Below are 13,961 nucleotides of genomic sequence, written 5' to 3' on the forward strand. Positions count from 1 at the left end.
CCAAGGAATGGTGAGTGGAGCTGAGCTTCTGTACATTTGAGCTCTGGTCACCGTGAAGGTGGGAGCATCACGCTTCCTAATCCGTGGCAGAGGAGGGGGAGCAAGGTATCGGTTTCCCTCCCCCCTCGGGGACAGAGACTGCCCAGGGTCGCTTTTGTGTTGCCCTGAGTTTGAGGGCAAGGATATGTGTTCCCAGCTGCACAGCCAGATCGCTGGCAGCTGCTTGATGGACACCTAGTTAGGAGAAGCCTGACTTTTGGACAACGGGCCCTCCAGGTCAATGCCAGTAGGCCTGATGGTGGCCCCCTATGTTTAGGTGGGGCCTGAGGTGATATGGTGTAAGGGTCACCTCCAGCGATTCGGGTGTATGCCTAAGAGGGGCATGAGGTAATATGAAAATGATACATTACTGATGATCTTTTCTGCCTAATGTGTTTACACAACTGGTGGTTTGTATTTCACTACTTGTGTGTGCTAATGGTTAAGACAGTGACCTGATTGGCCCTGTAATGTATATAATCCCCTGTAAAGTGATACCTAGTGGCAGGTGGCACAGTGTGTATATGTGATTGCATTCTAATGTGTTTTATGAGTAAGGCTCCCCGTTTTCCGTTTTTTTTGGATTTTTACAGATAAATACAGACGGAAAACAATATGTTTTCGGTCTGCATTTATTTTCAAAAATTGATGTATACGGAAAATTGTGCTTCTTTTGACTCCCTGTGCTTTCTTTCACGAACTATAGGCAAGCAGCTGGACAGCATGGGAAATTAAAAAACAGGATGACATTTCTTTAAATAACGGTTATGTCACCATACATTTATGGTATAATGCTAGTATTTACCATGTGGATAGAGGGGGGGGGGGGGGTGGTGTGTGTGTGTGTGTGTGTGTGTGTGTGTGTGTGTGTGTGTGTGTGTGTGTGTGTGTGTGTGTGTGTGTGTGTGTGTGTGTGTGTGTGTGTGTGTGTGTGTGTGTGTGTGTGTGTGTGTGTGTGTGTGTGTGTGTGTGTGTGTGTGTGTGTGTGTGTGTGTGTGTGTGTGTGTGTGTGTGTGTGTGTGTGTGTGTGTGTGTGTGTGTGTGTGTGTTGCGCAAACGCTTTACACATTGCCTGTAGGATAAGCCTGAATGCTCTGCAAAGCTACCAATGGGGTGAGCATGGGTAATCTTCAGTGTGTAACTCCCTTGCCCTGACTAGAATGGTGGTTTCTGCCTGGCTTAGGCGCATGCCCTAGCCAACCAGAACATTGAAAACAATGGGGTAGACCCAAGAAATCAATAGGACCTGGGTAAATGAATGTATATAAAAAGAAGGCGGTCCTAGATACAAGTTTTAAACACGAATGATGATGTGAATTATTATTACTTCACAGTCAACAAAAGATCAGACTACATCTGAACATACACACACATGGAGATGTATTATTAGCTTAATCAGCTCAAAAGATGCAAAAAATGCAGGAAACCCAACACAACAAGAATATAACAAATGTTAATGCAGTTTATTTACAAATTCATAAAATTCAGCAAAAGAGGAAAGGCAAGAAAAAGAGTTGGTGCTCAGGTGAAGGAAGGTGTAAGGATAGATTTCAAAGTGATTTAGTGCAACAGAAAGATTATTTGTACATTGCACATGTAAAGCCTACCCATTTACAATCTATATACAATATTATACAAGGGGACAGGGAGGGGCAGGTGTAGGCTTTAAGGAAATAACGGGGGGGGGGGGATCGTCGGCTTTAAGGAAATAACGGGGGGGGGTCGTCAAACCAGAATTCCCATTTCTAACAGCGACTGAGTATTTTACTTCTTCACCCTGATGGAGTTCAACCAATACTACGCACTATAAAATCAGTCCCTATGTAACATTATCAAAGAATTGAAAGTTGTATACAAAAAAAACACACAGTTCATTAGATATGGTGGTAGTCTACACAGTGCTGCTTTTGTAAATAAACGCATTCTTCTTAACAATAACACTGTGTCATCCTTGGACTCTTCAAAGGACATAGCCATCTTCAAGTTTCATGAATTTTAAAGATACATACATAATGATAAGAGTTTCAGCACATGCCATTTTAAAATAATTTACTTTTAAAAGTAATTTTCCGACAAATTACATTTTTATAATGACTCACAATCACATATTCTACTGCTCTGCATATATTTCCTGCTATCAGAACTGAAGTTAAATAGTATCTGTTACACAAAGGTGAAAAGAGCTAAAGAAAATTTAAGGGGCTGATTACAAGTGCGGCGGTCTTCTCAGCAGTGGCGGTCCACCGTCTGCTGGATTACGACTTTCAAAGTTGTAATGGCGTTGGACCGCCGCCTGCAGTGGACCGCCGCCTGCGGTGGTACAGCGGAGGCCCAATGTAACATGCTGAGCGGGACCGCTGAGTATATTACGAGTTTCTCCACCGCCAGCAATTTCACGACGAGCTCCCTACCATGAAAAGGCTGGCAGTGGCGGAACATACGGAGCCCAAAGTTGTAATTGGCCCCTAAGATTTGCACAACTTTTACAGAACATGACATACTTTCACCATCTGAGCAAATGATGCCGGACATTGGAAAATATTTAATTTAATGCATCAAATACAAGTTAAAGAATATCTATAACACCTTCATGTCACCCAGGACTGAATGTGAGAGAAAACGTTCTCCACAGACACAGTGCATGCAACGTGCCAGTGTGAAGATGGAACAAACCTTACCATCATGTGCTCGGTCTCTTCAGGGTGTTCAAAATCGGTGAATTCATTTACGTTCAGCCCAGGTACCCCATCTATGTCAGCATGTTCAAAACGCTTCTTGTCCTTCAAGTGAATCTTTAAAGACAACATTGTTTTTAAAATCTATTAATTTCCAAATAAATTGAATAACAAAAGGAATTTAAAGAACTAACAAGTCATAGATTGGGGGTAGCTTCTTTTCCTTTTTTAAAAAAAACTTTTTGTGTCAGTATTTAGTAGCTCTTTTTCGCGTTGGCTAATGTACCCTCCATGAGAAGTACAAAGGTAATTGCCACCCAATGTCCGATATTAAACCACCTAGTGTACTTTCTGGCCAAATGTAGTCACACATGCTGACTTCAGACCAGTGAAAGCCATCCTAAATTTCTTCAGGGTAGCTTTCAGGAATGAGATTTCTCCCTTTCTAGCCCTACATCTTCCTCAATCCTGTCCCCAATAAAGTGAACAAGTGGGCAAACTCTACCGGGCTAGGCCAGGCTAGCTCTGGGCAAACAAGATTAACAGTGACTTCTACAGATATCACTACTGAGTAGATGTGGCCACATTGAGAGGATTCTTTGGGCATATTATGCCCTTCTCGGTCTATCGAGAGCCATAAAGCTGTAACAAAATTAGTGATCAAACAATGGAAGGGTGCACTCTGCAGGTCTAAATCCAGGTATGTGCCCAGGACACTCAACATAGTGGGGAAGGGAGTCTCAGGCAATGTCACCCTTCCTTCCATAGGGGGCCTGAGATGCCCTCTCCCAATCGCAATCTTCTAAGCCATTTTTCCAATCCAGACTGAACACTCTATAGCTTTGCTTTCAACCAGGACATTACCACACGGTAATATTAAATTCTGGTATGCTACTTAATCAGCATTTCTTTAAAAAAGATGGGAACTATAGTCTGTGAGAAAATAATCAATTTAAAATATTACCCCTACAAAAAGAACTGCCTATGCAAAGATTAATTTACAGAGAAACTCATGACTCACAAATTCCAAACATTGTCATAACGTTAAATAGGCTGGGACTCTGGGGGGTTAAAAAAAAAAACCGGAGAGCACATAAGTATGCAGAGCTTTCATTATTTTCAGAACGGACAAGGAGTTTAGTAAATCACAACAAAAGGGAAGGAAAATACAATGATACTCCAAATCCACTTACAGCACTGAAAAGCAAAACAAAGGTTTTCAGTCCTTTGAACAATTAGGGCTAAATCACAAAGCTGTCCAGTTTCTCTGACTTCAACAGGTGGGGAGCACAGAAGACTGTGGAAGACAGGATTCTGTCTCATTTTAAATTGCAGAGGAAGAAAATCTAGGAGAAACCTCTTTGGCGGCAAGAAGGTTCCAAACCATGTGGACATCAGAGTGTACACTAACATTTCCAAAATATTTTCCCTTACCTGTCTAAATGATTCTTCTTCATAATCATCCAGTGCGGTGTTTTCATCAAAATCTATAAAGCGATCATACATTTGAATATTGTACTCTTCCCAAGTTACTACTCCATCACCATCTTGATCATATTCGATAAACTGTTGTTTTGCATCTTCATCTCTATAATGCTTGAAAGACTTTTGGATCCAGTGACTGATTTCCGCTGCAAAGTGTGTTAAGAATCTCACAATTAGTTTTCACGTCTTTAACACAAACTTTTCAATGATCAAAAAATATATTATACAAATGGACAATGTTTTATAATGTAGTGCAGTGAGGTTCAATTTAATTTGCCAAAACAGGTCTCACATAATAGGGTAGAATTAGTGGCACTGCCAAAAAAACATTAACCCCTTAACTGCTGCCGACGGCCAACGGTCGTCACGAGCACTACCTCCCCAGTGCTGCGCACGACCGTTGGCCGTCTGGCCAGCATTCGTTCTTCGAACGTTCAGCACTGGGCGCTGAACGTTCGAAGCTCTGATGAGGTTAACCTCAGAAACTGCTTCATTAAATTCAAAACAAATTACCAACCATCTATCCCCCTGCTTTTACAATCAATACAGCTTTTAGATTCTTTTACATGTGAGAGAGATTTTAAGGGAAGAAACAGTTATATATCTCTGTAAGACCTGGACCTTTTGACAGGGTTATCCCCATACTTTTTGCCTTTTGCCTCCTATTTTTCTGACTCTGTTTTTGTTGGCTATAGGATTCTGGGCACTTTTCCACTGCTGAGCAGTGCTAAAGTGCATATGCTCTCTGTATAAATTGTGACAATGATTGGTTATCCATAATTGGCATGTTTGATTTACTGGTAAGTCCCTAGTAAAGTGCACGGTGTGTGCCAGGGCCTGTAAATCAAATGCTACTAGTGGGCTTGCATCACTGGCTGTGCCACCCACATGAGTAGCTCTGTAAATGTATCTCAGACCTACCACTGTAGTAGCTGTAAACTGCCATGTTGTCCTGACAAGGGTACCCACTTGCTAGGCTGAAACCTTCCCCTTTCTTACATGTATCGCCCCCTATGGTAGGGCCTAGGTACCCTCATGGGCAGTTTGCAGTGTATGTGGAAGGTAGAACATGTACTGATGTGTGTGACATGCTCTGATACTGTGTATTTCATTTTTCACTATTGAAAGGCTATCTGTCCCATAGACTTATCATTGGGGCTGCACTGTAGCATTTGTAGGCCTCGCCTACGCAGTGCGCATGAAATAGAGTCACTTTTTCGCCCAAAAACGTGCACGCTTTGCATTGCTTTCAATGGCAACGCGTGCACGTTTGGCGATTCCCTTGCGGGAGCGAGCTTTGAAACCATCTGTTTGTAATTAACTTGCAACCAGATGGTGCCCCTGCTTGCTCCCGCAAGGGAAACAGGCGCAGGGTCCCTCCTCTCTCCCCTCCCCCTGCTGCCTCCTCCTCTCCTCCTCTCCTCGTCAAACTTATCCTCTATGGCTTTCGTTTTTCTGCTCCTACTGTTTTTTTTTTTTACACAACACCGGCTGGGTGGGATCCCGTCTCTTACGCATCCGTGCTGTCAGACGACTTACCTTTTGTTGCAAACTGCTTAAGTATCAGGTAAAACCCACCTCAAAGAGGGCTGAGATATTAAAGCAAGTGGCGTATTCATTTTCACAGCGCTCCTCCCAGAAAAATGTCGCGAAAAAAATCTGATCAACCAACCTCCTCAACGTACGCAGTCGTCACCCTCAGCGTGTCACATCACACGACCAGTCCCCGTTGTCTAGCTCGCACACCTCATTGGCTGACGTCTAGATAGCGTGAGCTCTACTCACACGGGAGGCCCACCTCCAATTGTTCGGGGAAAGTGAATCAATGAGGAGAGGGCGGATGTTAAAAGATAACAGGCTCTTAGGATTAGCACGTGGCTTGCAATGGGCTGAGGACGCGTGTTCCGTTAAAGAAAATAACTGGACTGTACTGTACATGTATGCTACTGAATATTGCGCTTGGCCCCTCCCCTTTACCTGCCAATGACCGTAGGGTGGCGTTCATGAGGACCAGAGGAGCGCTTATAGGATCCTGTGTCACCAGAGGGCGGCCTCATCCTCCGGCCAGCCATAGGCTTTCTCGTGATCTGCTACATCCTTCTCCATCACCCCACCAAAAGAGGCAGCAGCACCCGGCATAGGTGGGATAGCCCACAGCACCTCATCAAAAATACCCCAAATTAGTAGCACAGATATTATTCATCACTAGCTCCATTCCAACACCATTCCCTCTCTACCGCAATTCCATTCTAAATAAGATCTTCAAGCATTAACTCGAAAGAAAAAGCTGCCACCCCACTAAGTAGGTCTATCGCTAGCTAGCAACTGTTCCTAAAGCAAGCATTTCCTCTCAGTCGAGATAACAGACGGACAGGGGCAATGTGGATCCCTAGCGTACTGTAGGAGCGACTGACTCCACTTTACATGAAAGTGGATCAGAATGCATTCTCCTCTGGACACCAATACCACGGTCTATTAGTTTTGTCCCAATGCGCTCCATTGGCCTGCAAATTAGAGATGACAATTAATTCTGAGCTTCACACCAAGAAAAGCCTCACCTTAAAGCTATTGTAGCTAATGATTGTTCTTAGTATTAACTAGACAACAACCACTCCAACCACTCATTAACTTGATGAGTGGGCTTTTAAAAGTCATGCACAGAGGGTATGGTTTTATACTTTGACAAAGTCCTCAAAGGAGGGTGAAACATTGATGCTTTTTTCTTACAGTGAAGACTGTCAGACAACCTATTTTTAAGATGTATATTTATCTAAATAAATAAAATGTTGTTCCTTTATTCATTTGCAGTCCTGGGCATTTGAAACTTAGACAAACTAATATGGAGAGATACTCAGTGAGGCATTTTGTTTCTGTCGGGTTTAATTACTACTGAAATGTCATATAGGTTTTTATTGTTTTACATCAACTGTATGCGGTTTCCTAAACTCTAAGGATTCTTGTACTCTGCATGATTATAATGTTTCTTTTCAGTTGTAGCTTTGATGACACTCGTCATCAAGGTATTTGTGTTACAAACTTCTGTTGCCCTTGGCATCTTCCGGATGCAAGAAATCATGGTGTTGCCCATTGATTGCATTATTCCTGCTGTCAGAATGTAATCATTAAAGAAATGTTTTCTCTGAAGGATGGCTAAAACTCGCTCCTCCTAAGCAATTTAGAGTATTGTATGACTCCTCAAAAATAAACCTTATGGGCGATTCAGAGGGGATTTTTGACATTTCACACATAGCGTTGCAAATGTATTGTATGAAGTGCATTAAAGAGGTTTTTTGTTCACTCAAAGGTAATTTATCTAACTGGTTAATCATCCAAGTATTGATAAAGAAAAAAGTATTTATTCCTGAGAGAAGTATCTAATCCTGCTAAGCACTTGTAGAAGATTCTTGGGGTAGACTACGAGCTCAGTGGTAGAATATTGAACTAGTTTGACTTATCGGTTTATGATTTATAAAGTGTAAACTTTAAGGCACGGCCAAATTACGTTAACCATTGAATACATTGAACAACATAAAACAACCAGAAAACAAAACGATGATGCATACAAACAAAATATATTAATACAGCTACACCAGAGCACACTATCACTGGAAATAAAGTGGAAAGTTGCAAAAAAGACCAGATTGTTGGAACTGTGATTGAAACATTTTTTGGAGCCTCTAAACTTGGAATATTGGAAACAATCAACTGTTGGAAATACACGGGTGGGAGACTGCCCTACATTGATCTCTGTTCTCTGAATAACCTGGGTTGTGTTTGGGATGACAGATATAGTGATAGAGTGTGCTCTGATGTAGCTGTATTAATTTTGAGCTCTGGGCCATTTTTGGTCTCGGGAATTATTGTTACCCTGGTGAGTGGGTACGTAAACACCATCTATTGAGCACCTCCTACCAATTGAACTAAACACTGTCCCAAGATGTGCAGACCATACAGCAAATCCACAACTTGTGTCGTAACATTAAACAAAATATATTAACACCGACCTACAAAGATAATTACTGCCTCACAAACCCCTTTGACAATAATTCAAGTACCTATTTGAAAAGGTGGTCCTTGCTGGAATCGACATCCTCTGTATAGCTTCTGGGAGATGGACCACCCTGTCCTTGTTAGATTTTCTGTAAAGCCTGCCCCCCCCCCCGTGAGCTTGTCAATCATGCAAGCCCACCGATTTGCTCCATATCATTAGGTCTGGCTATTGAGACAGCTTTACATGTCTCAACTGACTATTGTTTTTCCCAAATAAATCATACATAATAAACATACATAAAGGGGCTTCCGGTAAGCGGACTTCATACTTCATCCATTTGTCTGTCCAAGTAACCTCCACATTTTGCTTATGGCCACAACAGCATTCAGCACGAATCAATTGGTCAGAACACTTTACCCACTGACTCCCTTCACTCTGAGTAAATGTACTAAGCCTGTACACTGTTCAACATCTACCTAAAAGTACTTTCGTTGTCTTAAGTTGTAAACTGATTGAAAGTGTGCTTTTTAATTGCATCAATTTTTGCATTAACTTTAAATGCCAGCTGTGTTTTTGCCTGCACTCCATTCAAATGTTTTTTTTAACGTTTTTAAATGACATTCTATCATGGTACCTGGATGCAATTTGAGTGCTTGGTTAGGTGGTGATTTATTCTTGCCTGGTTCACAATTAACAATAAATCGACAGCCTTGCCGTAAAAAAAATTTTTTTAAAGGAGAATAGCTGTATCTGTAAATGTTTTTAAATGTGATATTTTTAATACAAGTATAGGGCGGCCATGTTTAGGTGAAGACCCATTTTCTTTTTTTTTTCCCCCTTTTTCTTTTTGGAGAATATGCTTGCAGTACACAAGAAAAAATAAATGCCACCAGTTTGTCAAGGCCAGGGGTTATATCTTGGCTGGAAAATTTACTAGCGCCTTCTCTTTTCTGAGTAGGTCTTCATTTCAACTGTTCGATTTGCGAACAGGATAATATCATTTTGTTTTCTAAAGAACAGCACAGACTGAACACTGATGTGGTCAAGTGTTCTACACTGTGACATAGAAAATCAGAGTTCCTAACCACCTCCACCTCTTGGATAAAGCCTTAACTGTTCTCATGAAGACCTTGAAAGAGTTAAGTGTCTAGAGACAGTAGTATCCTGGCTATCCAATTGGAGTGCACCAGTGCTCTGGCCCTTGGACACCAGTGTTAAACAGTACACCTAGGAGGAATGCTGACCAGAATCCATTGCCGTTCTCTGGAGCACATGAAAAGTCCTTGGAGACCTCACATTTCTATCTGCACTTTAGGTACTTCACATTGTACTACTGGGCACCTTCAACCTTCAGGGTTTTCCTTCCATCAGAACCTGAAAATAAGTCAGGATTTACAGGGTTACATCTGCAATAAAAGTAAGTTGCTGCAGAGATGACTAGCCTTCGACATTTTCCTCAAAACTGTGTATTGAGTGCACTTCAAAGTTAATCACAATATATGAACATTAGAATTATACCTTCAGTGAGAAATCCATCTTCATCTAAGTCGATTTTTTTGATGACACCTTTAAGTCTTCTTATCTGTTCATCGGGACTAAGTTTTGCGAATTCCTCTGCATCTTCCTTTGGGAAAAAACATACAAATGTAATACCTCAAAAACACATATTTTCAAGAAATACACATGTTCAAAATACAATTGTTTGAAAAATGAACTAAGGGGAGTACTGTACCGCATTACCTTCGTACTTTTGATTCCACAGTTATATGACTGAGAGTACACCTGGAGCCAAAGAAGTCAGCGGATGTTTTGTGGAAAGGCTCTCCTGCCGCCAGCCCAACAATCCATTTATGCTGTGAAAATTGGCATGTTTATGCACTAGCAATAGCAGTGGTAGTGCATGATAAGAAGAGGACCCCAGACACACAATGAAAGATGTTGGATGGTTTCATATTTGACCTTGATGGGAGCAACGGTCAGCTGGGCTGGAAACAAAATGGCGCTGGCAGACTTTGAGCTCTGTGTTTGCCCTGTTGGGAGCTGCACTGTGACCTAGTGGACACCGCTGACCCCATGCTGCAAGGCTGCCATCCTTTCCTGCACGCAAGTACTGCTATGGGAGAGTTGCTGCAGCGGGTTCGAAAACATTTCCGCTACCTCGAACTGGATAGCCGTCTTTTTCCCTGTGTGAAGTGCAACACAGCTGGTTCCTGGTGAATGGAATAGTAGGTGTGCCCCCAAAGAAGCCTCCCAGGCGTGAATCAAATTCAGGCACCATCATCGATCAACATATTTGCGGTCACCCGAGAAGTTGTCCTGTTTGCCACTGTGCATCCGTCAATGTGTGACATGCAAAAGAGAATTAAAGATCTCTCTGAAGCTGGATGTATGCTGCACGATGAAGCAGAAGATATCAAGGGCTGCTCAAGGAGGAATAACATATGTATAGCAGAGCTATGCAAGAACGCCCAAGGTTCCTTTGTTGATTTATTTTTGGAATTATGGCTGACAGAAACAGTAATTCCAGAAAACCTTTCACTTTGATATGGAATTAGCATATAAGGTACCAGCACAATCCCTCTAGACCTGGTACCCTCCCAGCTAGATTGCGATTCAACTTTTACATTTGGAGGCAGGGATAGTATCTTGCAGGTGGCCAGAAGACATGGCCCATGGGAGATTGAAGAAGGAGAACTTCAAATTTCTCCAGATTATACGCCAACATTCCAGTAATTTTCTGACTGTTAAAAAACATATTGCAATACATAGGCCTTAAATATGGTCTGATATGCCATGTGAAACTCTGGATGATAATAAATAATGTGGTTATTTTTTTTACAGCCTCATATGAGGTTTGGAAATGGACTGAGGATAGGGGAATTTTAGTCGTCCACCCTCAGACCAATGATGGACAACGTCACAGAAGCCATAATAAACAATATATACAACAAGCATTGGCAAGCAGACCTCTCTAGGCAACGGGCAGCTGTGCTGCAGAAGCATGACGGCTCTCTTTGCATGATCAGGAGTTGTCTGGAGCAGACAGACACAACTACATCCTCTGAGGGTGTTGTAACCCAAAAAGGCGCCCGTTCACCCAATGACTGCAGAAAAGTTTGTGTGACGCTAAGAGCAACCAAAAAAGCACTGTATGTGCAAATTTCTTAAGAAAAGGTGATATAGGAGATTGCAGTTTATTTCCTACTGTATTATGGAGAGGCCACAAGTCAGCCTATGAAATTATTTAATGCACCACTATCTGTGCCCTGCTGACTTCCGTAGCACAGTAACAGTGTTTCCATCAATATTCAGTCATGCCACCTTCAATCAATCAAGTGGATTTATATAGTGAGGCTAAACACCCAAGAAGGTATTTAGGTGCTTGCGGGTCATGATGGTTCATGTTGAGGTTCCGTGACAATTGTAAGTGGTGTTTCCGACTCGTACGAAAATGGTCGAGTCTGGTATCTATGAACCGCAAATGACGAGTTTGGTAAGTGTGCGCAGTTTCGCTGTGCTAACTTAAACCGTTCGTTTGTTACGTGGGCTTTTCATCTGTACCCACGGGTTCCATCTTAGATACGGCATCCATTTTGTCTCTTGCCCTCAAGTAGCCAGCGAACGGACGCTGTCCGCTTCGCGACCCTGGGACTCCCAAGATATTTGCGGAAGACACATGTCCTTTGAAAGTGTCTTTATGACGAGGGGGTTGCTACTGTAAGGCAGGTGGCGCCGCTCGAGGCTCATCTTGCCGCACGGACTTATTGTCTCAGCCGTGCATCTCATTAGGCACGTCCCTTTGATGCCTGTATCTCGTGCTCCCGACACCTCCCCTTTTACACCCATTCCGATCTCCCCACTGTCTCCGTCTTCCTCTGCACCTGTCTTCGTTCCTGTTTCGATTTGCTTGATTGCTGATTGGAATTTGCTAATGGTGGGAAGATGGGTTTTTACAGTTGGGAACCGCCAAATGTTTCCGCACTTATGTTCCGGACCTTATGTGTTTCAAAGCGACCAAAGCGACCCCTCTGGGAGCTTGATGTGGGAACTGAGTTGTAAACCTTTGTGTTTAATGTTAGCCTATGGGTAAAAACTGTATAAAAGGAGCGATCCACATAACCAATTTGAAGCAGTCTCCCCAAGTTGCACGCTGTGTACTTGCCGTGACTTCTGTGTTCCCTGCAGTAAATAAACCTTGACTCTTTGACGCCGAAGGAAGTGTCCCGTGTCTCTGTGACTTGTACGCCGGAACAGGTTACCCACGAAGGTTTCAGGTGTTGTGCCCTGGCACCGCTGGGTCCAAAAGAACCCAGTCCTTCAGTTGGCGCCCAACGTGGGGCTGCATCAGTGGTACCGGTCCAAGCCCGACGATCGTGAGGAACTTCGTGTGAAATCTCCGAGGGAAGGTGCACCCCGCTTCATCGATCCTGTTGTCGAAATAAGTGGCCGAAGACTTTTCCCGCGAAGATTCCCGCCTCCTGACGGCTGCGACGGACTGCTGCCCTGACTGTAGACCTGTTTTGGCGCCTGGCGTAGACCTTGGTATAGCGAGACGATTGACGGGCCTTCCTGAGGACGCCATTGATCTTTGAGTTAAGTATTTGTGGGTCGCTCCCAGAATCCTTGGTTGTAAACACTTTAGCGAGTGTTTTTGTTGTAGACACTTTTAGCGAGTGTCTTTGTTGTAAACACTAGTGGCTTTGTTGTACACGCTGTGTGAGTGTTTTTGTCGGTGACACTTTGCTAGCGTAACTTTGTTGTTGTATTTGTTTGACGACTGCAGCCGCCAAAGACCGAGGGTTTTGTTCTTGCTGGGACTTGGTAAATCCCGTAACCCTTGAAGTTTGTGAAACTCGGCTAGTGTGCAAGATGCCTGGTCGCAGTACTTTGTTCAGTTGTTGTAGACCTTGTGGTGCGGATTCCCTGCTGGAGGACTCGTGTCCGATACCTCCGGTAGGAACTCCTACTTATGACTTATATAGCAAACATGGGCTAGGCCCGATTGCTTTTAATGATTACTGGATAAAATATACAAAGAAAGACGGCGATCTTCGTTGGCCACCTCACGGTAGCTTCGAAGCGTCGATCTTAGATAATTTGGAAATTAAGTTGTTCGAACGTAAATCTAGGCCGGCCATGTTTGATGCCTTTCGGTTGTGGCGCAAAGAAGCCCGACAGAAAGAGATCAGACAGAATAAACGTAGTGAGCGAGATAATGTTGCTACTATTGTGAAGAAAGCTGAGCAGTTTCAGCGTGATAAGGAGGATAAGGATAAGGAAGTGTTTGAGAGGCTGCAACGTATGACCATAGATAAATGTTATCCTGTTTTGCCTACGGAGTCGGATAAGAAGGAAGAGGCAGTTGAGGATCCTTTAATGTCCTATCTTATGAAGTCGCCACCCCCGTACGTACAGGGTACCGCAGCTCCTGTGGTCCCTGCTGTACCTGTTCTTCCACCTGTTATTCCTCCACCCGTTCCTCAACCTGCACCCGCTCTTCCGACTGTTCCTGCTCCTGTGCCTGTTTCTATTCCTACTGCTCCTCCGCTTCCACATACTCCTGCTCGCGCTACTGCCCCTGTGTTGTTAACTCCTGTTGTTGCTAACGCTTCTATTCCTCCTCTTGTTAGTCCTGTGTCTTACTCTTGTCCCTCTACTCGTAATCGTAGCTCTCCCATTGCGACAAATTTTTTCCAGTCGCTCGGACCTGTCTTTGGGTCCGCTGGTTCTGATGGTCCTCAGAGACGTAGCCAGCTTCCTGGTAATAGGGA

General features: G+C 43.3%; 1 protein-coding gene across 1 annotated transcript in view; it reads right to left on the reverse strand.

Annotated features, from left to right (window-relative positions):
• RCN2 (reticulocalbin 2) overlaps positions 1 to 13,961 on the reverse strand; it is a 176,898-nt gene that overhangs the window by 98,238 nt on the left and 64,699 nt on the right. The window contains exons 3-5 of the mRNA XM_086921907.1: positions 9,709 to 9,814; positions 4,149 to 4,345; positions 2,718 to 2,831 (exon numbers count right to left, since the gene is read on the reverse strand). Coding sequence (XP_086778033.1) covers positions 2,718 to 2,831; positions 4,149 to 4,345; positions 9,709 to 9,814 — 417 coding nt within the window. The remainder of the gene's footprint in view (positions 1 to 2,717; positions 2,832 to 4,148; positions 4,346 to 9,708; positions 9,815 to 13,961) is intronic.

Source organism: Lissotriton vulgaris, chromosome 5 (assembly GCF_964263255.1).
Source record: "Lissotriton vulgaris chromosome 5, aLisVul1.2, whole genome shotgun sequence".
Taxonomy (NCBI): Eukaryota; Metazoa; Chordata; class Amphibia; order Caudata; family Salamandridae; genus Lissotriton; species Lissotriton vulgaris.